This window comes from Suricata suricatta, chromosome X (assembly GCF_006229205.1).
Source record: "Suricata suricatta isolate VVHF042 chromosome X, meerkat_22Aug2017_6uvM2_HiC, whole genome shotgun sequence".
NCBI lineage: Eukaryota > Metazoa > Chordata > Mammalia > Carnivora > Herpestidae > Suricata > Suricata suricatta.
The window spans coordinates 52,099,567-52,123,952 of record NC_043717.1 but is presented as its reverse complement, the minus strand read 5'-3'; the positions used below and the strand labels follow the sequence as shown (position 1 = coordinate 52,123,952).

The following is a 24,386-nucleotide window of genomic DNA, read 5'->3' as shown; positions in this document are numbered from 1 at the left end:
AACCAACTTAGCCACCCAGGCACCCCCAATCTGACTTTTAAGTATTCATCCTTATAACCTGAATGACAGTTGAGCCTAACAAACGTATTCTTCCCTTGTGTGTGTGTGTGTGTGTGTGTGTCTAGCATTCTACTAGGCCTTGAGAATATAAAGATGAATAAGACATAGTCTCTCCAGGAGGTCACAAAGTGGTGGGAGATTCAGCTATATAAATAACTATAATGACATAATAAGAATCATAAAAGTGGATTTAATTGTGCTGGAGAGCACAGAGGATCAAAAAATGGTATTTCAGGCAGTCTGAGTAAGTCTCCATGAAGAGATGATATGAATTGGTCTGGAAAATATGAATGGAAATTCATCACCAAAAGGGAAGAAAGAGCATTCTAGACAGGGCACAGAATGTGCAAGAGGAATGAAGAAATGGCGACAGGATATTTCGTGAAATGTGGCAGGAGTCTCTAGTAGGTATGGGAGCCAGGCACTGGACAGGAAACTACATAAACGGATCAGGCCTGCTTGTGAAAGGTCACAGAATCTAGGTACTTCTACTGTCCCAAGTTTAACAGATGACAATAATGAGGAGGCTGTGAGAGGCTGTCTCGGGTAACTTGTCTAAGAACTTGTCTAAGGTAACCTAATTCGTAAGTGGCAGAGCCGTGATTCATTCTTTGGCTGTACTTTTAATCCCCACACTTATATACATGAATCTGTGCTCAAGGATCCAACTGGAGACCAGAAACCTTTATCTCCCTTATATGCAGAAGCTGTACCATTTCCCCCCTTTTAAGACTCAGAAAGCAGATTTCTTTCTCCTTCCCTTTCCAGCTTTTGAGCAAAGTGAACATAAAATAGCCCCTATAACTAATCTGCAGATCAAATCCAAGACACAACAAATACGGTCACAGGCACACACTCTGCACCGATTCCATCCACACTGTCTCTCCCTCCCACTTAATTAGGCCCACTTCCTCCTATTAATCTCCATGCAATCATTTCACTTCAAAAGATGGACTCCAAATTCTCCAGAGGACATATTCAAAAGTGGGACTAAAAAGAAGCAATATTAAATGACAAAAATGTGCACTATCTGATTTTCATGACTCCAAAATGCACTAATACATTGTACACCATTTCAGTCAGTCCAATACAGTCTGACTTTAGGACTAGTAAGGTGACTAGGTCACTGAAAGGTGACCTTTGAAGTTAAGGAACAGGTGATTCTTACCATTGTAGGTTGCACTGTTTTTCACAATTAGCTCCAAATGTTCTCTGAACTCTTCCCGAGATGGGTAGAGGCGTTTACGTACATTTTCACGGAGTGTCTGTAAGTCCATTGGTCGAGTAATGATTTTGTAGTAATCCTTCACAACCTTTGCATTGACTGGAGTGTGGAAAGGGTAGGTCTGTGCCAACAAGAGATAGCATTGTCCGTGAATAAAGAACACTTGCCAGAGCCGATTCCTAAAGACTCACATCTTACCGGTCTACCTCGCCATCAACTCTCAAAGGAATCTTTCGAGATAAAGCACATAGGTGTCTGTTTCCTCTACTAAACTATTTTAAAAAACAAACAAACCCAAAACTACATTCCAAAAAATTAGGAGTTCCAGGTACCTAAGCCTGTCCTCTACTGCCCTCTATTTGATATCACAGGCACAACAAAGGGCCTTACCATTCCTAATGCAGACATGAATGCAATGAACTCACATTTGGAAGATCTCTCATGTCATTGATGATAGACTCCAAGATGGATGACAAGGTCACCATCGGGTCTGTCCTGCGCCGGTGGATGGACTTATGAGGTCTCTAAGGAAAAATGAGAAATCAGAGTGCTCCATTAGGTAAGAAAAACAAACAAATATTACTTTCTAGTTATAGCCTAGAAATCTTGTAACGAACAGTATGCATAATTTTCAGGGCAAAGCCAAAGGAAGAACCTAAGGGTGGGCCAGAGTCATGAGTTAGAGCACTTGAGGAATCAATGAGAATCCCACCCAGTCAGAAAGAAGCAATGCATGCAGCCGCTCTGGAAAACAGTGTGGAGGTTCCTCAAAAAACTATCGATAGAACTCCCTAATGCTATTGCTGGGGATTTACCCAAGAGAGACAGGAATGCTGATGCATAGGAGCACATGTACCCCAATGTTCATAGCAGCAATGTCAACAATAGCCAAAACATGGAAGGAGCCTAAATGTCCACCACCTGATGAACGGATCAAGAAGATGTGGGATATATTCACGATGGAGTACTACATGGCAATGAGAGGGAAGGACATATGGCCCTTCGTAGGAAAGTGGATGGACCTTGAGGGTGTCATGCTGAGTGAAGTAAGGCAGGCAGAGAAGGACAGAAACCATATGTTTGCACTCATAGGTCTAGCAGGAAAACAGGAGAGACCTAATGGAGAACCAGGGGGAACGGAGGAGGGAGAGAGAGGGATGCAAAACTTGAGAGACTATTGAATGCTGAGAATGAACTGAGGGTTGAAGGGGAAGGGGGAGGGGGGAAAAGAGGTGGTGGTGATGGTGGAGGGCACTTAAGGGGAAGAGCACTGGGTGTTGTATGGAAAACAATTTGACAATAAAATATTATGAAAAAAAATGGAGGAAAAGCAAAAAAAAAAAAAAAAAGAAAGAAGCAATGCAGATACTCACATTTAAGTAGTCACAGTGAACAGTGGTTCCAACTCGCCGTTTCTTCTTGGGAGGAAGTTGCTGTTTGGGGAACTTGAGAACCAGGGATTTTCTGCGAACCTCATCTGCACTGTAATCAGTAACACTTTCATAGCATACAGTCCGTATCTCTCTAGTCCCCAGAAAATAAACCAACTACAGTGAATAAGTCATGAGCCTGGGGAGGAAAAAGCCAAACCAAAGGCCAGATATCTGCATTCTAAGGCTCAGATCAGGCAAGGCCTCATACAATTTCCAAATTAATAAAGACTAGGCAAGCCACAACTTCACCTCAGTTTCCTTTTTTTTTTTAATTTTTCTAATGTTTTTTATTTATTTTTGAGAGACAGAGAGACAGTGCAAGCAGGGGAGGGTCAGAGAGAGAGAAGAGATACAGAATCTGAAGCAGGCTCTAGGCTCTGGGCTAGCTGTCAGCCCAGAGTCTGATGCGGGGCTCAAACGCATGAACCATGAGATCTTGACCTGAGCCAAAGCTGGACACCTAACCAACTGAGCCACCCAGGCGCCCCCACCTCAGTTTCCTAAATTTGGAAGATAAGGGAATGGTGTTAAAGGACTTTCAAGAATCCTTCCAGCTCCAACACTCTACCTTAGGGTTCAAGGGCTAGGAAGCTGAACTTACTTACAGTGGAAACAAGGAAGAAATTAAAAACTGGTTTGAAATAAAAATGAGTTTGAGTTTCTCTCAATCATTAAAAGCCCACCCACCTTCTTCCTTTACGTTGCACAAAAGCAAGATGCTACATTTTCCTTTTCTAATGTGCTTCAAAACATACTATTACAGATACTGATATATTAAATCAAGAATGGAAAAGAGTCCCAAGCTTGATAGAAACAAACAAATCATATGGTGATGGATGGTAACTAGGCTTATGATGGTGATCCCTTTGTAATATACATAAACAGTGATTTATAATACTGTACATCTAAAACTTACACGCTATATACCAATTTTACCTCAATAAGAAAGAAATGAATATAACTATATATCAAATTGATTAAAAATTACACACAAAAAATCATTCAAATATATTTTGAATTAATACCCTGACTATACAACTTCAATGACATATAGTCTAAGGACAACAAATTAGAGCAAACACCTTGAACCTACTTTAAAGGTTTGTTGTTAGTGGTATTGGCATTATAATTCTCAGACCACTTTGTATATAACAGAGGTACAGATGGAGCAAACGATTCAACATCTTGATGCTGGGAACCAGAGAAAGGATACCAATATGAATGGGGGAAGAGTAAGACTCTGTAGATACAATTTGAATTGGAAGTTTTGATATCCAGGTTTTGATATATTATTTACAATATATCTTTATTCCCTAGTTCTGTCCACTAAAAGCCTAGAAGCAAGAACATCTCAGTGGCAATAAGCATACTTAACACCTAGATCTTGGTTCTAAATACCATTCCCCAATAAAAGGAACCAGGGCCCTTTGAAGAAATGGCTGGCTCTAGGTCTTGAACAAGGAAATACCAAGGACAGCGTAGAACATTTTATGTCAGAAAGCAAAGAGTTCTCAAAAGGACACAGGATCTGGCTTTAAGAGGTCAAATTTGAGACAATATGAGCATCACAGTTAAGCCAGTGTTAATAAATCAAATTACACTAGGTTTACAAAAGGAAGAATTTCAACATCCATATCAATAAACAAAAAGGAAAGGAGAGCTCTTCTTTATAGAATGCCATTTAATGTAGAAAGAATGCCATAATAAGAAAAACCACGGTTTCACAGCCCCCAATGTAATCACTGAGTTAGGCAGCGATCATCAATGGATGCTACAACTACTGAGAGAAAGATGGTTAGGGAACAGGATATTCACCCACATGCTAATTACAAAGGGAAAAACACGCCTTTATTATAAGAGGGTTCTGGGGATCACCACTTAAACAAGATGATCTGAATAGTGAGAAAACCCGGCATTACATGCTTCTCGATGTGGCCTAGTAAGTACGCATTGTCACCGATATAGTAATCTTGCCAAAAGACATTTAATCTAAACATAATCAATGAGAAAACAATCAGACGAATCCAGAACATGGGATATCTTAAGAGACAGCTGGCCTGGACTCTTCAAAAAATTCAATGCCATGCAAACCAAAATAGGCAGAGAAAACAGTTCGAGATTAAAAAGTATTCAAAATACTTCATGGGGGCACCTGGGTGGCTCAGTCGGTTGAGTGACTGACTTTGGCTCAGGTCACGATCTCACGGTTCGTGGGTTCGAGCCCTGCATCAGGCTCCGTGCTGACAGTTAGCTCGGAGCCTGGAGCCTGTCTTCAGATTCTGTGTGTGTGTCTCTCTCTCTCTGACCCTCCCCTGCTCACACTCTCTCTCTCAAAAATAAATAAAAAAAACATTAAAAAAAATATAACAAAATACTTCATGTCTGAACTGGGATTGGATCCTGAACTGGAGGCAGGGCAGGCCATAAAGGACATTGAGATAACCAGAGAAATTTAAATAAGAACCAGACATTAGATACTACTGACTTAAGGTTAATTTTCTTAGGTATAATGGTGTGTTATGTCCTTAGTCTTAGACAGTGTGTGGTATTTATGAGTGCAACATCAAGATGCCTGCAACTTTTTTCTAAATAGTTTAGCAAAAATAAGTTTTAGGTATATAAAAATGAAACAAATATGACAAACATTAACTGTAACTTTAGAGAATGATATACTCTTATTTCTTTCAACTTTTCTTTAGGTTTGCAAGTTTCTAAATAAAAAATCAGAGGGGAAAATGTTTTTTAATTTAAAAACTTTTCCACTTGATTATCTGTTACATTCTCTGAGAGCAAGAGACAGGTAAGGATAAGCATAGTTCATGTCTCCTTAATCCTTCTGGGTGGTCCATTATCAGAACACTGAGATTAGGGGGGTGGCTGGGTGGGCCTGACTTCGGCTCAGGCCATGATCCCACAGTTTGTGGGTTTGAGCCCCACGTCGGGCTCTGTGCTGACAGCTCAGAGCCTGGAGCCTGCTTTGATTCTGTGTCTCCCTCTCTCTCTGCCCCTCCCCTGCTCATAGTCTTGTCTCTCTTTCAAAAATAAACAAACATCGTGTTCACTTCAGCAGCACATATACAAAAATAAATAAACATTAAAAAAACACTGAAATTACGGACTTTACAAATACAGTGAGTGCCTGGAAGTACTCTATGCCAGGCACTATACTACATGCTTCTATAATCTCTCATTTTACCCTCGCAACTACCCTGATCAAGGTGGTTTTATTTTGTAAATAAGGAAGTGGAGACTCAGGAAGTTAGGGAGGATGCCCAAGGCAAGCGGGAGAGCCTAAGGGGTGCTTTATGACAAAAAAAACAAACAAAAAAAAACCCCAAAAAACCCTAATTTTCATTACTGGAAACAATTACTGAGGAAAACCCATGACCCATCATACCCACCCCTGCACCCCTTTGACCACCGACAGATCTCCCCACAGCGCTTCCTGGGTGCTATCCCTTACCTCTCAATCAGCTGTTTCCCCAGGACAATCTTGGTCCCTTCAACCTTGATCAGTTCTTCATTATCATTATGAATGACAGTCTTTTCCAACTCTTCCTCCTGCTCCTCTGTCATGGCAACAGGGTTGGAGGGTGGAGCATTTGTTTGATAGTAGAGGGGGCAGAATTTGTTTGTCCTCATGTGCCCAATGGCACCACAAGCCCCACACTTCAGCTGCAAAAGGGAAGGTATGAGTGCATCAGAGATAAACAGGCTGCATGAGATTCGCTTTACAAAATACACACAAGGCAGGAGAGAAACAAAGGCAGGTGCAGAACTTTTGTTATAACAGAATTGCTCCACACCTTTCGACCAGAAGCCACTGGACAAAAGAGCATGTATGGAAAGGATATATTAAAAATAAAATGCAATTCAGAGACTGGACATTTAAAAAATATCAAGTGAGAAAGAAAAGGGAGAGGATTTCTACCCTCAATTTAAGTTGTAAAGTATGAAAATGTTAAATATGCAGGAGAAAATCTCTTGGAAGCCCAAGGTGTATTTCCAGTCCCAAGGAAAAGGCTCAGTAATACCAAGTCTCCATCTCAGCTTTGAAACTACCTCAGTTTCATCTGTAAAATATCATATATAAGGAAGGAACTTGAGGGGAACCTGGGTGGCTCAATCAGCTAAGTGTCTGACTTCAGTTCAGGTCATGATCTCACAGTTCATGGGTGAGCCCCACGTTGGGCTCTGTGCTTACAGTTCAGAACCTGGAACCTGCTTCAGATTCTGTTGTCTTCCTCTCTCTCTGTCCCTCCACTGCTTCTGCGCGCGCGTGCGCGCTCTCTCTCTCTCTCTCTCTCTCTCTCTCTCTCTCTCGCCCTCTCATATAAACAAACATTAAAAATTTAAAAAAAAGAAAGGAACTTGAAAATATTTAATGACCTCAGTTCATATTACCAGCAGTTTACATTTACTGAGAATTTTATAGTGTGTAAAGTGCTTCCCATGCATTACTCCAACAACACTATGAGACAGGTATCGTATTTTATAGAAGAGAAAAACAGGTATGGTAAGGTTAAGGTCCCAGAACAACTAATGGCAAAACCAGAACCCGAAGTCGGAGCTTCTGTTTCCAAGTCCATGGCTCTTTCCACTATATTGCAGTTGCCTCATTTTACAGTGTACATTACAGTTGTTATAGAGTAACATCTGGAATCCTATCTAAGTTATGGAAATTAACCTGTACTGTATGTTTTTTTCTATTACTTCTTTCAATGTGTACAATTTAAAAAAGATGTATGTGTATGTATATATATAGATATACACGTAAAAAAAATCTATCTCAACCAGACCTATCTTAACTCCTAGGAACTATTTCCAAATGATGAAGTATAAAATTAACACCCAATGGCACCAGGTTCGGTTACTGGTACCAGTCACACGAGTACCAGTAACATCTGCCTAGTAGCCACACCAGCTCAAACTAGCTTTCCACAATACTGACCTCATTCCCAGTTAGGGAGGGTGCCAAAAGCTAAGGGAAAAAGCATGCTTCCTTCCTTTGCCTTCTTAGCTTATGACTATGCCACATTAATATTTACTTTTAGGTCAGGACGCTCCTTCATTTTTTTGGGTTTCTTCTCGGGAGGACCCTTAAGCTTCTCCTTTTCCTGGTTCCGCTTAAGCCGCCTAAGCTGCTCTTGAATCCTCCGCCGCTCCTTTCGCATCTCTTCTCTATGCTGTTCATCAAAAAGGGCAAACTTTCGACTAAACGACAAGGGGGGGACACAGAACAGGGCCATAAGCAAACTTAAGCCAAGAAGACTGTCCTGAGAGCTAAACATCTCACAACTAAAGTCATCCATCCAGACAGAAATAAAAGGGGCTGCCTGGCACTCCCACCTCCCCAACTCAGCAGCCTTCCTGGTGCCAGAAGCTACCTCTCTCAGAAAGAAACATCGTGAGTAATTCCAGAGATTGCTGCCAACTGACCACAATGCAAAGGATCCAGGTGGAACTAGAGATGTGCCTTTATTTTGTAGCAAATCTGAAATTCTCCCTGTGATTTGGTTCTGTTCAAACCCAAAGATCTAAAGGCATGCAATCAATGCAGACGGCTAAGGACAACTTTACAGAAAATCCTGTCACTTAAGACTCAAGCACCTACCTCATTCCCCTTCCCTACCACTTTTATCGTCCTCCTTATCATACTGGAAAGGGGTGAGTCAAACTCACATGAATTCCTCATCTTTTGTGGTCCGTATGCGCACATAGGCATCAATGACAGCTGGCTTTCGAACTGTCTCACAGCGAACATATTCTTTCCCCTCTTCATCTCGAAATGTGCGATAAATCTTGAGACAACGCCCAGTGGCAGAAGAGTTAAGGCTAGTCACAGAAGCTGTGTCATCGTCTCTGTGATTGTTTCCTGCTGCTGCTGAACCTGCTGCTGCAAGGCAGAAAAAGATTTCCACACATTCCCCCTTCCACCCAAACAGTCTTTTTCCTGGCGTGGAGCGGGAACCTCAAACCTCAACACGCCATAAAAGTATGGTTCTACAGAAAGCATCAACGTCACCACCAGTCCCCAGTACACTGATTTGTTCTCTCCTGACTTGATTTTACCACTGTCAGTGTTCTATTTTTTGTTAAGTACAAGAAGTTCTGAAAGGACCTCAATGAACTACATGTTTATTACAGGGGACAGAAGAACAGTAGCTGTATTCCAAGTCCTCTGAATAGCAAAAGAAAGTCTAAGGAGCAAGAAGCTGATGTTCACGTTAAAGAAAAGCACCTGGGCACCTGAGTTACCCAGTCGGTTAAACGTCTAACTTCGGCTCGGGTCATGATCTCATGGTTCGGGTGTTCGAGCCCCGCATCCAGCTCTGGGCTGACAGCTCAGAGCCTGGAGTCTGCTTCGCATTCTGTGTCTCCCTCTCTCTGCCCCTCCCCTACTCACACTCTGTCTCTCTGTCTCTCTCTCTCTCTCCAAAATAAACAAAAGTTAACAAAATTAAAAAAAAAAAAGTACCCAAGCACCAAGGGGCAAAACTGCCCCATAGAAGCAAGTCCAGAGTCTCAAGGCCTAGAGTATGCTTCTTAAAATTTAATGTGAATGAATAGGAATCACTTGAAAATTCTCATTAAAAGAGATTCAAATTCAGTAGGGTTTGGGGTGAGGCTGAGAGTCTGCGTTTTTAACAAGCTCCCATGTGATGTAGATACTGCTGGTCCAGGACCGCACTGATGGAAAGGCTTGATCACATCTTTACAAAGTAGTCAGAACACAGAATCACATTAAAGCATTTACAGAGAGGAGCAAACAAAGGAAACACTACTAGGAGTGAGAACAGTCATTCAAATCTTCATCTGGAGTCTTTATGACCTCTCTGACTTTATCTACATCGAAACTTTCGATTACCTGCTTGACACCTATACTGGGAAGTGTCATGGGCACCTCAAACGCCACACGTTACTTCCTCCCTTCTCACACCTGCTTCTTTCTCTGAAATGTACCACTTTACTTTAATCAATGGGACCACCATCCTTCTGGCAGGCCCAGAATGAAATCTTAGAGTCACCTTGATCTTCTTCCTCTTCTTACTCCCTATATCCTTATACCAGACCAGTTCAAGCCTTTATCGTCCCCTCCCTAAACTTTTGCAATTTCTCGTTGACTTTTAACTTTAACTCTTTTGAGGGCATAAGACCCCGTTGAGAACCTTCTGAAAACCGTGGATCTTCTCCTCAGAAAAGGCACACTTACACAGAATTTTACATGTGATTTCAGAGGGTTCAAGAGCAACTCCCCAAATCCATCCACAAATTCTGCATGACAAACTCTCCCCTCTAGGAGGAATGCCCAGAAAGCTCACATGCCACACAGCATGGCTAGCCCTGGCTTGGGTGGGCCCGGTACATGCCAGAGGCAGGGAGCAGACCGGCAGCATGTCTTCTATCTGTGCCCCAAACAAACCTACAGTCCAGGCTGCAGTAATCCCCTACCACATCTACAGGCATGTCTATACTCATCCCCTACTTCGCCCACCTCCAGCTTTGCCTCAGTTATTAGTCTCCAGTTAGTTACACTTTGCCAATCCTTCTCTTTCTGGTCCATGAAGCCACTAGCCTCACCCAGTAGCATCCGCTGTAGTTCCTTTCGCTCCTGCTCCTCCCGTTCACGTGACAGCTGAGAGCTGGTTTTCTTATTCTGCAACATGTTCTCAATGTTTTTTCCCATTTCTTCGAAGTCACTGTCTTCAGCTGAGCTGCTGTCTGTGTCCGTTGATAATACTTCGGTCGATGACAAAACTCTAAAAAGAGAAAAACAATGTTAAGAGGAGGGGAAATATGAAAATGTATAAAGAGCTCAAGAAATACAGTTTTAGGTAAGAGGAAGAAATTGGGAAATCAACCTTAAAAAGGAATACCCTAAATCCGCTAAGACATGGGGGGGGGCCTTAACAGAAAAGTTTTCCAAAGTTTTCCTAGACATCTGTCAACAAGGGAAGTTTGAAATATGAAATAGCACAGAATTCCTCAAGAAAGCCTGTGAAACATTTTTTATATACTTTATTACCAAGTTGGTTTCCATAGAACACCCAGTGCTCTTCCCCACAAGTGCCCCTCTCCATGACCATCACCCCCTTCCCCTTCCCCCTCTCTCTTCAGCCCTCAGTTTGTTCTCAGCATTCCAAAGTCTCTCATGATTTGCCTCACTCCCTCTCCCCAACTCTTTCCCCACCCCGCTTTCCCATTCCCATGGTCTCCTATTAGATTTCTCCTGTTAGACCTATGAGTGAAAACATATGGTATCTGTCCTCCGCCTCACTTATTTCGCTTAGCATGACTCCCTCCAGGTCCATCCATTTTATACAAATGGCCAGATTTCATTTTTTCTCATTGCCATGTAGTACTCGATTGTATATATATATACCACATCTTCTTGATCCATTCATGAGTTGACGGACATTTAGGCTCTTTCCATGATTTGGCTATTGTAGAAAGTGCCGCTATGAACATTGGGGTACATGTGCCCCTATGCATCAGCACTTCTGTATCCCTTGGGTAGATCCCCAGCAGTGCTATTGCTGGGTCATAGGGGAGTTCTACTGATACTTTTTTGAGGAACCTCCACACTGTTGTCCAGAGCGGCTGCACCAGTATACGTTCCCATCAACAGTGCAGGAGGGTGCCCATCTCTCCACACCCTCGCCAGCATCTATAGTCTCTTGATTTGTTCATTTTAGCCACTCTGACTGGTGTGAGGTGGTATCTCAGTGTGGTTTTGATTTGTATTTCCCTGATGCTGAGTGATGCTGAGAAATATTTTTAATAGAGCATTACCATGTGGATAAGTAAAGCCTTCAGAAAAAAACTCACTGTCCCTTATCACCACTGTAATAACTACCAGGCCCAAATAGACCACAGAAGTTGCCATGGAACCTAGACCTCAAACCTAGCACCTCCTGCCAATTCAAAACCTTTGCCGAGTTGCTCTGAAAGGAATAAGTATCCGAGCAGTATTATGAACAGATACCACCCTGAAATCTCAGATACCTGACCCCCTAGTCACATGATCAGGTAACCTCCTCTTCATTATAATACAGTGTCTGTGACCCCTCCCCTTTACAGCATGAATTTTCTCAAACAAACACACTTGTTCTGTAGGTCAAAGATGCGCTGACATTCCTCTTTGTAACGCTCTTGATGCTCAGCCACAGAAAACCTTGATCCACGGGCAAATTTACTCATGGGCCCCTCTCCAGAGCGGGCCTGTTCTGTTGACATTGTGCGTACCACATCGATCACTTCCCAGCGGGACAACTTTTTAATCTACAGAAGAGACAGACACACACATATACATAAATCATCAGAGATTTCAAAGAATAAACCAAGGCACACGCTTAGAGAAGTAGACCTAAATAAATAAATAAATAAATAAATAAATAAATATCACCCAGGGGAGCCTAAGTGGCTCAGTCAGTTAAGTGTCTGACTTTGGCTCAGGTCATGATCTCACTGCTCCTGAGTTCGAGCCCCATCTTGGGCTCTGTGCTGACAGCTCAGAGCCTAGATAGAGCCTGCTTTCAGATTGTGTCTCTCTGTCCCTCCCCTGCTCGTGCTATTGCTCTCTCTCTCTCAAATATAAAAAAAAATAAAAAATGTAAAAAGTTTTTTAAAAAATTTTAAATCACCCAAAGCAGTTTAAACAGAAAGCTTTGAGAAAGCTAACTCATGAAAAAGCATATAAGATGCAGTATACTACAACCTACACCACAAAATTATCCACATAGTTCCTTACATCTGCCTCCTAGCTTTTCCCTCTAAATGTAAAGCCGCTAGGAGACTCAAAGTTTCCCTCCTCCACACTCACCTCTTCCTCAGGCACACCAAATTTACGTAGAAGCTGCTTGGCATTTTTCAGAGAAAGGCGACGGAGATCTGCATCTGTTCCTGTCACTGTCTTCTTCACGGGCTGAGGTTCCTTATCATCCTACCTCAGACATAAAACCCAAGAACTGTAATAAGTGGAACCCCTTATAGCAGGCATCTAGTCATCCTGTCAACTTAGGTGTTTTCCAAGTCCTCGACCCCATCCATCTCCACTCCTTAACTTCCAGTTCTTCCTCCCCTGATTTTTAGCTTTTTCAGACAGTCTCACCTTCTGCTGTGTTGGTTTGTTTGGAATCTTGACATAGGAGAATCCTTCACCACACCCTGTAGGATCTGCCACCCCAGTCACCTCCAGGAGACACTTGCCCTTCATAGCAGCAATGAAAGCCCTTGTGGTGTTCCAAGGAGCAGTGCGAACCTGAGGTACAGAAAAAGATTCTAAGGGCCGTGGGAAACATGCTCTATGTCTAGCCATACTTAGAAGGTTGGGGCACCTGGGGACTCAGTTGGTTGAGTGCCTGATTCTTGATTTTGGGTCAGGTCATGATCCCAGGGTCATGGGATAGACCTGGGCCATGGGATAGAACCTGGGTCAGGCTCCACACTGAGCATGGAGCCTGCTTAAGATTCTCTCTCTCTCTTTCTCTCTCCCTCTCTCCCCACACCCTTCTCCCCTGCATGCTCTCTCTCTCTAAAACAAAAAAATAAAGAGGCGCCTGGTTGGCTCAGTCGGTTAAGCATCCAGCTTCGGCTCGGGTCATGATCTCGCGGTTTGTGTGTTCCAGCCCCGTGTTGGGCTCTGTGCTGGCAGCTCAGAGCCTGGAGCCTGCTTCAGATTCTGTTTCCCTCTCTCTGCTCCTCCCCTGCTCTCTCTCTGTCTCTCTCAAAAATGAATAAACATTTTTAAAAATTTTAATAAATAAAATAAAACTTTAAAAAATTGGGGCCCCTAGGTGGCCCAGTCAATCGAGCATCTGATTTCAGCTCAGGTCATGATCTCATGGTTCGTGACAGCATGGAGTCTACTTGGGATTTTCTCTCTCTGCCCCTGCCCTGCTTGTGTTCTCTCTCTCAAAATAAATAAATGAACTTAAAAAAATTTTTTAAGGAATTTAAATAGAAATCCAGATCCCAGATAGCAGGAAGAATATGTGGAACACTGGTACCCTTCAGCCCCATATCCCTTGGGATATACTGAGAGTTCTCAAAGACAGTATAGCCCCACCCTACGATGCTCAAAGAGGTTAGCTTGACGATGCATTTGATTGCCCTATTGCTCAAATGGCTTCTTTAGCATAACCAATGTATTAATTAAATAATAAGCATGCTTTACAAAGCATTGGCCTTAACTCTAGCAGCACCAAACCAAAGTCCATTCTACCTCTACCACTGGTTTGATCAAAAATATCTGTCCTCTTTTGGGACCCTGAATAGTATTTACTGACCCCTGCAAAATTAAGACAAGAGGAATGTGTCTGTCCACAGACCAGTTAAGAGTATATAAATGATTAGCTAAAAGGTAACCAATTCTATTGAAGATTCAATCCTGAAGGCTATTCAACAAAATCCTTAATTTCTGAAATTCTCAGACATCCACTCATTTTTTCACTCCAACCTCAAAAGAACACCACAACAACGTTTCTTCACTCACTCTGACCTCATTTACAATCATTCACTGATTTAACAAATATTTTGTGAATACCTACTACATTCCAGGCACTACTTTCTCATGGACCTCCCATTAGTGAGGCAGAGACAAATAACCAACCAAATTCAACACTGCACCACCAGTGCATTGACACGAAAGCAAAAAGTGCTACCTGTACATTAAGAAGAGAAATGATCCAATATGAGTTAAGAGTGGGAGTGAGGGCAAGAGTCAGGGCAAGCTTCCAAAAGAATTAAACTGCAGATAAAGGTAAGATAGTAGGGGAATGGTGAGAAAATATTCTAAGCAGAGGAAAAAGAATTTGCAAAATCCCAGAAGGCAACACAAAGACACTTGGTCCCCTATGGGGGACTTTAGCATATTTGGAGCTTGGAGTACAAGATGGGCAGTGACAGGAGATGAGAGGTGGTCAGAATTATGTACAAGACCCAAATCATGCAGTTTCTTGTAAATAAATAGCTACTTTCTAAAAGAAATGAGGACCCGTGGGGGCGCCTGGGTGGCTCAGTCAGTTAAGCATCCTACTTCAGGTCAGGATCTCATGGTTCATGGGTTCGATCCCTGCATGAGGCTCTTTGCTGACAGCTCAGAGCCTGGAGCCTGGAACTTGCTTCAGATTCTGTGCCTCCCCCCTCTCTCTCTGCCCCTTCCCCACTTGTGCTCTCTCTCAAAAAAAAAAAAACAAACCATTAATAAATAAATAAATAAATAAATAAATAAAAGACACAAGGATCCAAAGGAAGTCTTTGGACAAGAAAGCCATATATATGATCAAACTTTTGTTTTAATTTTTTCTCTTATTTTCTTAATGTTTATTTGTAAGAGGAAGAGCACATGTGCACATGAATAGAAGAGCAGAGAGAGAAAGAGAGAGACAGATTTTGAAGCAGGCTCCAGGCTCTGAGCTGTTAGCACAGAGACCAATGTGGGGCTCAAACTCATGAACCGTGAGATACTGACCTGAAGTCGGATGCTTAACTGACTGAGCCAACCAGGTGCCCCTTAAATATTTATTTTAAAAGGTCATTCAACTTTTTAAAAAAATGGTGCTGGAATAATTGAACATTCATATGCAGGGAAAACATCCTTAATCTATATCTTGCATCCTATACAAAAATAACTCAAAATGGATCTAAATATAAGATCTAAAACAATAAAACTTTTACAAGAAAACATAAAAGAAAATCTTTGCAGCCTTGAGTTAGATAAAAATTTCTTAGATACAATACCAAAACCAACAACAGAGAAAACTGACAATTTGATCTCTGCTCTTCTTATAAAGCACTGTTAGGACAATTAAAAGACAAGGCACAGCCTGGGAGAAAATCTTTGTGAATCATATTCCTGATAAATGAGTCAGACCTAGTACGTATTACAGAACTCTCAAAACTCAGTAAGAGAGTAACAAGCAACCAACTCAAGATAAAAGTGGACTTGGGCAACTGGATGGCTCAGTTGGTTAAGCATCTGACTCCTGGTTTTGGCTTAGGTCACGATCTCACAGTTCAGGAATTCCAGCCCTGCATCGGGCCCTGCCTGCACTGACAGGATGCAGCCTGCTTTGGATTCTCTCTCCCTCTCTCAAAATAAATAAACAGCATAAAAAACATAAGTAGATTTAAGAGATAAACAGGGGCACCTGAGTGGATCATTCAGTTAGGTGTCTGACTCCTGACTTTGGCTCAGGTCCTAATCTCAGTTTGTGGATTCGAGCCTCATGCTGGACTCTGCAGACAGTGCAGAGCCTGCTTGGGATTCTCTGTCCTTCCCTCTCTCTCTACCCCTCCTCTGCTCATGCTCTTTCTCTCCCTCAAAATTAATAAACTGTAAAAAAAGAGAGATGAACAGAGACTTGAGCAAAGAAGATATTTGATTGATAGATAAGCACATGAAAAAGAGCTCAACATCCTTAGCATTAGGGAAAAGCAAATGAAAAGTGCACTGAGAGACCACTTGACAGCTGACAGGAGAGCCATGATGATAATTTTTAAAAAAAGGAAAAATATCAAGTGTTGACAAGGATGTAGAAAAACTGGAACTCTCATACACTGCTAATAAAAATGTAAAAATAATTCAAGTTACTGTAGAAAACAGTCTGGCAGCTCCTCCAAAGATAAAACACAGAATTACCATATGACACAGTTTAGGTATTAATCCAAGAAAATGTGTCCCTACCAAAATTTATATGTAAGTATTGATAGCAGCTTTATTCAGAATAGTCAAAAACTGAGGACAACCAAAATGTCCTTTCACAGGTGATCAGCTAAACTATGGTATTATGGAGCGTTCTGCAGCCATAAAAAAGAACAAACGATCAACAACCTGGGTGGATCTTCACATAATTACAGAATGAAAGAAGACAGACAAGAAAGAATACATACTTTCAACAAATTGTACTGTAAATAGAATATCTGTGTGCAAAATAATGAAGGTGGGCCTTTACCTTACACCATATACAAAAATTAACTCACAGTGCATCAAAGTTCTAAGCATGTGAATTAAAAACATAAAACTCTCAAAAGAAATCATAGAGGAAGGGACACCTGGGTGACTTAGTCGGTTAAGCGTCCAACTTCGGCTCAGGTCATGATCTTGCGTTCATGAGTTCAAGCCCCACATCAGGCTCTGTGCTGACAGCTCAAGAGCCTGGAGCCTGCTTCAGATTCTATTTCCCTCTCTCTGCCCCTCCCCTGCTCGCTTGCTCTCTCTCTCAAAAACAAACAAACTAAAAAAAAAAAAAAAGAAAACAGAGAGGAAAAGCTTCATGACACTGAAATTGGCAATGATTCCTTGGATATGGAACCAAAAGCACAAGCAACGAAAATAAAATTAGATACACTGGACTATATCAAAACTAAAAACTTCTCTGCATCAAAAAATACAACAGAGTGAAAAGGCAGCCTACAGGATGGAAGAAAATATTTGCATAGCATGTATCTGAGGAGACATTAATATCCAGACTATATAAAGAACTCCTAAAACTCAACAATGAAAAACAACAACCTCATTTAAAAAAGGGCAAAGGACGTGAATAGACATTTCTCAAAAGAAAATCTACAAATGTCCAATAAACACATGAAAAGATGCTCAACATCACTAATTATTAGGGAAATGCGAATCAAAATCACAATGAGATGCCACCTCACACCCATTAGTATGGCTACTATCAAAAAAATAATACATAACAAGTGTTGGCAACTGTGGAGAAATTGAAATTCTTATATACCACTGATAGGTACATAAAATGCCCCAGATGCTTTGGAAACAAAGTCTGGAGGTTGCTCAAAAAATTAAAAATAGAACCACCATGGGATCTAGTAATCCACTTCTGGATATATACACAAATGACAGAAAATAAAACCTTGAAGAGATATTTGCACACCCACATTCATAACAGCACTATTCACAATAGCTAAGAGGCAAAAACAGCCCAAATGTCCATCAATGGGTGAATGGATAAACAAAACGTGGTATATACAGACAATGGAATATTATTCAGCCTTAAAAAGGAAGGGAATTCTGATATATGCCATAATACAGATGAACCTTGAGAATACTATGCTAGATAAAATAAACCAGTCACATAAAAACAAATACTATAGGATTCCACTTAGCTGGAGCACTCAGAGTAGAAAAATTCATTAAGACAGAAAGTAGAGTGTTGGCTGCAGAGGCTGAGGGAGAGAAGAATGGGGACTTGTTGCTTAGTGGGTAACAGAGTTTCAGTTTTGCACGATGAAAAGAGCTCCAGAGATTGGTTATATGACGATGTGAACGTACACTGAACTGTATACTGAATTGTATACACTTAAAGGTTAAGATGGCAAATTTTATGTTATGTATACTTTACCACAACTAAAAAAAAAAGAGTACTTATTGTATGAATCCATTTATCTAAAATTCTAGAAAACATGGGGCACCTGGGTGGTTCAGTTAGTTAAGCGTTCGACTATGGCTCAGGTCATGCATGATCTTGCAGTTTGAGTTTGAGTCCTACGTTGGGCTCTGTGCTGACAGTTCAGACCCAGGAGCCTACATCGGATTCTGTGTGTGTGTCTCTCTCTGCCCCTCCCCGGCTCATGCTCTGTCTCTCTCTCAAAAATAAACATTAAAAAAATAAAGTTCTAGAAAATGTGAACTGATCTATAGTGACAGAAAGCATCTGTGGTTGTCAGGGCATAATGAGGGTGACTAGAAGGGAGGAGAGAGAAGAAAGGAATTGCAAAGGGGCACAAAGAAACTTTTGGGGTGACATATATTATTTTGTTATGAGGATTGACAGGTATAAACATACATCAAAACATCAAATTGTACACTATGTGCTGCTTATAGCATGTTAATCTTATCTCAATAAAGCTGTTTTTTTAAAAAAGGATAAATATGGAGTGCCTGGGTGGTTCAGTCAGTTAAGTGTCAGACTCCTGATCTCAGAGTCGTGAATTCAAGCCCCACGCTGGGCTCTGCACAGGACGTGAGGCCTACTTTAAAAAAAAAAAAAAGAAAGAAAGAAAAGAAAAGGACAAATGGGATGTACTAATAAAAATCAGTGCAGAGCCTTACCTCATCATCAATCTTCATCTGGAAATCTTCCTCATTTTCTTCTTCTGGAGCAAAAAAGGACTTCTCACCATAGCCAGCATCCTGGAAGAGCACAAATCTATGCATGTAAACCAATCAATAAACTGGAAAAGACAGAGTACAAGTTTCACTAAGTACCAAGTACAGAATATCAAAGTACATTTTTGCACCGAGAATAGACTCTGTAAAGTCTTCAATGTATCTATCCCCATTCTACATTCTTATTACACTTCAGGATACTTGCCAGCGGATATATGGATAGGTAAAACCCATAAAGGAAGCTAAATAGTGACGCTTGTGACTACAGACTCAGTAACTCAGTGGTCTAGCTGCGCCATCCCACCCCAGATCTAGGGGACAAGGACACCTTGCCTTCTCTAAAGCACATGTCTGGCACCATTACCCTGGCCCACCTGGAAGGCCGTGGAAGACAACTGAGAAATCTTCTCCCTGTTTACATGCCTGTCTTGTAAAGAACAAAGCTTAAAGTCACTACCCAAACGGATACAACAATATGCCCTAAGTCCCTCATGAGGCCTTCCCACTGATATTCAGCTACACTGTGCTTTTCCTCAGCACCAATGTACACCGAGATCGTCACGTAGTTTGAGTTTTCAAATAACTGGTTGATAACCTAGTAACCATTGCTTTTAAGCCAGTGGAAACAGTCTTCATCCTCTTGTCCCGGGAGCGGAGGCAACAGGCGAGGGGCAGGTGCTTACCTTCAGCCGCTGCTCCGCCGCTATCATGCTGTAGTAAGCGCAGCACTGCTCTGGAGACACCATAGCTCGGATCTCCTCTTCGGTTGGCAAACGGAAATCAGACTTAAGCACCCACCAGTTTGAGTCCATCCCTAGAAAAAGCAGAGAGAATGAGATGGTTCTGATTCCTAAGGCCTTTTGCTTGGCAGCAAGCAGGATACCAAACGGGGCGCCTGGGTGGCTCAGTCAGTTAAGTGTCCGACTCCAGCTCAGCTCATGATCTCGTGGTTCTTGAGTTCAAGCCCTGCGTCAGGCTCTGTGCTGACTGCTCAGAGCCTGGAGCCTGCTTCGGATTCTGTGTCTCCCTCTCTCTCTGCCCCTCTCCAGCTCACGCTCTCTCTTTCTCTCTCTCAAAAATAAACAAACATTAATTTTCTTTTAAAAAAAAAGGATAACAAACCAAGCCCAAACCACACAATGTCCCAAAAGATTTAGCCATGACCTCCCAAGAACACCCCTGCTGCTAGGTTCCCTCCATCACATGGAAGACATCCAACACGCAATGAGCTTCTTGGTAGGCCAAATCAAAACATAATCAGAGCCTCCATCATTAGAAGACTTGCTACTTCCTTCTTTTGATGACTGTCAGTTTCTAATTCTGATAGCTACCCACTGATTCTTTAGCTGAGGGCCAGAATTCTTTTCCTGGAAAGAAGTGAAGAGAACAATTAGTCACAACTGATGACCTGTGCGTTTGAAGTCAGCGCAGAGTTTTAGCCTCTTCCGGATGCTACTTTCTGAGTGAGAAGGAAAGGCTTTTTTTATATCTTCCATTCGGATCCGCCGTGGCCGATCTTTACTCTTCCAGAAGAGGCGGTAAATAAAAACCTGCCCAACAAACCAACAGTTTTCATTTGGCAAAGTAAAGGGGAAACAAAAAACCTTGCCAGGGCTCCTTCCCCTGCTAAGCCCCTATGTGTTTTGATCTTTCCTGATGTGCCCCCACATCCATATACCCTGTTATGTGCATCCTGACCCCCTCCCTATTCTCTCCTTCTTACCTGGAGAAAGTCTCGAATATGTGTATTAGCCCTTTTGGAGTTGGGCCCAGGAACTTCAAACAAGGGGCACTGTTGGCCAACCACAAAAATATCCACTAATTCTCGAATATAGTAACCTTGTCTTGTCCGAATGATAAGGAAGTCTGTTTCTGGCATCTTATGAAGATAAATTGGGGCACGGAAAAGATTGTTCTCAAAGGCCTAACAAAAGCAAAAACACAAAAATTATATACAGAGAAGCCCTAGGAAATGCAATGAACAAATGAGAAAGGAAAACCAAGTTGTTTGCTTCTTATCCCCATAATGCCATCTAAAATCTCTCCAGTAATATCAACAAACTGTAATATGGAATGTCAAACAGGACTACAACAGTACTTTCTTTACCCACTGGCTATCTTTAAGAGTCAGTAGAAGGGGCCCCGCCTGGGTGGCTCTGTCAGTTAAGCTTCTGACTTCAGCTCAGGTCACGATCCATGGTTCAGGAGTCTGAGCCCTGCATCAGGCTCTTTGCCAACAGCTGAGAGCCTGGAGCCTGCTTCGGACTGTGACTGTGTCTCTGTCTCTCTCTCTCTCTCTCTCTCTCTCTCTCTCTCTCTCTCTGTCTCTGTCTCTCTCTGCCCCTCCCCTGCTCATGCTCGCTTGCTTGCTCGCTCTCTCTCTCAGAAATGAATAAATGTTAAAACAATTTTTAAATTTAAAAATTAAAAAAAAAAGAGTCAGACTAGAGAGATTACAGGATTTGGATTCAGATGACCCCAGCTCTGCTACTCAAACTATGATTATCTCCATGCTTAACTGTCCTCATCTACAAAACAGACTTTAAAATGCCTATACCTTGTAGGACTGCTGTGATTATATATGAAAATCACCTTATAAACTAAGTATTCTATCACAACCCTAGACCTCACTATAGCCCGGCACAGTATAGGTAAGATCAAAACACGTATTAAATAAGTTAATAAAATGACAAAACCAAAAAACTAATGAAGTAGAAGGCATGCTGGAAAGACAGACTAAACACACAGGACAGAAACATTTGGGCTTCTGTTTAAGTAGACAACCATATGGGGATCAACTGTCCCAAGAAGCCTGTGATTCTAAGGAAAGACTTCTCAGAAAATCAGAAAGGAGGATAGAAAGAGCGATCTCCAATGTATGGATGAGTATAGAAAATTCTACATGTGGGGAAAAAAAAATTCTAAATGTCAACTGGAGACGAAAAACAGCATTACAGAAGATAAAAAAGGATCTTCAAGAGACTATAAAAGTATTCACAGAAGAAAGGGAGGGATCGGTAGAAAAATCTCAACAGAAAATGAACAGAGAAAGAAATGCCAGGAAGAGTATAAAGATAATACTCAAAATCTGGTGGGAAATGGAGTATGAATGCCAAGGATAAAGAAAACAATGGGCTCTGCAGATGCTTTCGAGGAATAAGCAACAGTAGTGATAGAATGTAACTAGGTACAGAGGCGCCAGGGTGGCTCAATCGGTAGAGCGTCCGACTTCAGCTCAGGTCATGATCTCGTGGTTCGTGGGTTCAAGCCCTGTGTCAGGCTCTGTGCTGACAGCTTGGAGCTTGGAGCCTGCTTTGGATTCTGTGTCTCCTTCTTTCTCTGTCCCTCCCCGACTCGTGCTTTCTCTCTCTCTCTCTCTCTCTCTCTCTCAAAAATAAACGTTAAGAAAAAAATTTTAAATATATGAAAAAAAAAAGAATGTAACTAGGTATAAGAGGAGGAAAAATGGTTAAGACTACCAAGAGAAATTCAGTGGAAGACAAAAAAAAAAAAAGGTAGGATAGTGCTAGAGATGTCCTCATATCATTTGTGGGCCTCTGTACTTCCCCTTAACAAAACATGTATAAAGTCAGGTTACCAGAGGGCCTCTCTGCACCTGTCAGAACAAAGAGGTGGGTAAAAATACTTCCACTGTGGCCAGAGACTGTAAATGGCATGGGTTGGGTGTGGTTTAATACTCAAAATGACCATGACTCACACCAGTCAAAACATACCAAATGTACAGAGACAAATTAAATATTAATTAACTACAGTAAATTATTAATCCTAGTTTGACTCCCCTATGCCACCCAGATGTTTCTGGACTTATCAGTGTTATGTTTTTAAAAAACTATTTCAAATTTAGTTTCCAACATTATTAGGAACCAGTTTTAATAAAAAGACCAAAAGAAAATTGGAGGATTATAATAACCTGGGATCATACTGGTCTTCTCCATACCTGATATATAAACAGTACTTCAATCACCTAGAGTTGATTCTTTCTGGGCTGATTAGTGCCTTACCTGTCAATGTCCTTAGGAAAGAATTATCACGTGAAAGAATCCCTTACCTGCAGTAATTGGCCAGGATGGAGAGAGCCCAGGAAAGGAGAGGTATGGCAGTAAACCGTTTCTCCGTATTTACAGTCTGGGGCTCCGGGATCTTTTCCAGGTTTCTATAAGGAACATAGAAGCCCCAGTTACTATCACAGAATATGATAAAGCCGCCTACACAAAATATTCCTTGAGCACGGCTTTTTACTAACATTATGAACTATAGAAAAGATATCATTTTTTTCTGTCCAAGATATTTACAGTATAAAAAAGATAAAATACACATTTGCAAATTATTGCTGGATAACTAATTACAGCTATACTGATAACAAAGATTTTCTGAGCAGAGACTCACCCGCTTGTAGTAGTTCTTTATCTTCGTTGCCATGCCAACCTGCATCATCAACGGTCCGTTTTCCTCACTGTATTCTGCAAGAATAAGATCTCCATCTTTGCCTGTGAGGTCCTGAGGTGTGCGCATGAAAAACATCTCTCCACCACCAGAGGCTTGTCTCTCTTGTTCTCTCATCTGCCCAGAACAAAGAGAATACAGTCCAGCTCCTGACAGGACAGTGACTACAAACCGATGCTGCTCGCTCTGAGACAGTGCCACCAAAACTGATTTTGCCTTGCCCTTTATTCCAACGTCACTGCCAAAAGTTTCAAACATCAACTTGAAACTACTAACGCTTACTATCCCAGCACCTAGATACAACTTTACACTTTACATTATTTGTTTTATCTAAAACTACATCACGAGATTTTGCGGATTCGTTTTTGAAAGCCACAGTCATCATGACGTGTCCCCCTGAAGTATTTTCACGTGCATCTCCTAAGAATAAGGACATTCCTTTAGGGGCACCTGGGTGGTTCAGTCGGTTGAGCATCTGACTTCGGCTCAGGTTGTGATCTCACGGTTCGTGGGTTTGAACCCCGCATCGGGCTCTGTCCTGACAGCTCAGAGCCTGGAGCCTGCTTCTGATTCTGTGTCCCCCTCTCTCTCTGCCCCATCCCCATTCATGCTCTGTCTCTCTGTCTCAAAAATAAATAAAACATTAAAAAAATTTTTTAAAAGGACATTCCTTTAAATGAGTGCAATAACATTCCATCATGATCACGTCTGAGAAAACAGAAACTCCCAAATACCCTCTAATATCCAGTCCATTCCCCCAATTTGTACTCTAATGTCTTTTATAGTGATTTTTTTGTAACCAGGGTTCAACCATACCTTAGCCTTCTTTTTGATGTGCTTTAGCAAGGGCTGGACTGAGTGGGGACCTGGCTGAGATAACGTCCCAAAGGAGTATTTCTTCAGAGGTGGACGATGGAACTGCCGAAGTTTGATGGGCCCCATGTGGGTAGGAAAGAAGGGCTGCCGTAATTCCACAGCAGGAATTGAGTGCTAAGACAGAAAACACATGGTTCACGTTAAGTACTAACTCCAACCTATGCATGATTTACCCATATCCTCCATCAAAACGAGGCAG

The 24,386-nt window shown here is 41.7% G+C and overlaps 1 protein-coding gene across 5 annotated transcripts in view; it reads right to left on the bottom strand.

Annotated features, from left to right (window-relative positions):
• The window catches only part of TAF1 (TATA-box binding protein associated factor 1), an 85,396-nt gene that overhangs the window by 48,403 nt on the left and 12,607 nt on the right, over nucleotides 1-24,386 (bottom strand). For 4 of the 5 annotated variants that reach the window (XM_029929872.1, XM_029929871.1, XM_029929873.1 and 1 more), the window contains exons 12-28: nucleotides 24,128-24,301; nucleotides 23,255-23,428; nucleotides 22,917-23,021; nucleotides 20,571-20,771; nucleotides 20,256-20,397; nucleotides 19,531-19,661; nucleotides 18,791-18,871; nucleotides 12,830-12,979; nucleotides 12,542-12,661; nucleotides 11,825-12,000; nucleotides 10,300-10,478; nucleotides 8,401-8,614; nucleotides 7,767-7,932; nucleotides 6,182-6,393; nucleotides 2,659-2,767; nucleotides 1,711-1,809; nucleotides 1,229-1,406 (exon numbers count right to left, since the gene is read on the bottom strand). In XM_029929872.1, coding sequence (XP_029785732.1) covers nucleotides 1,229-1,406; nucleotides 1,711-1,809; nucleotides 2,659-2,767; nucleotides 6,182-6,393; nucleotides 7,767-7,932; nucleotides 8,401-8,614; nucleotides 10,300-10,478; nucleotides 11,825-12,000; nucleotides 12,542-12,661; nucleotides 12,830-12,979; nucleotides 18,791-18,871; nucleotides 19,531-19,661; nucleotides 20,256-20,397; nucleotides 20,571-20,771; nucleotides 22,917-23,021; nucleotides 23,255-23,428; nucleotides 24,128-24,301 — 2,611 coding nt within the window. The remainder of the gene's footprint in view (nucleotides 1-1,228; nucleotides 1,407-1,710; nucleotides 1,810-2,658; nucleotides 2,768-6,181; nucleotides 6,394-7,766; nucleotides 7,933-8,400; nucleotides 8,615-10,299; nucleotides 10,479-11,824; nucleotides 12,001-12,541; nucleotides 12,662-12,829; nucleotides 12,980-18,790; nucleotides 18,872-19,530; nucleotides 19,662-20,255; nucleotides 20,398-20,570; nucleotides 20,772-22,916; nucleotides 23,022-23,254; nucleotides 23,429-24,127; nucleotides 24,302-24,386) is intronic. The other variant, XM_029929870.1, reaches the window with a different exon arrangement.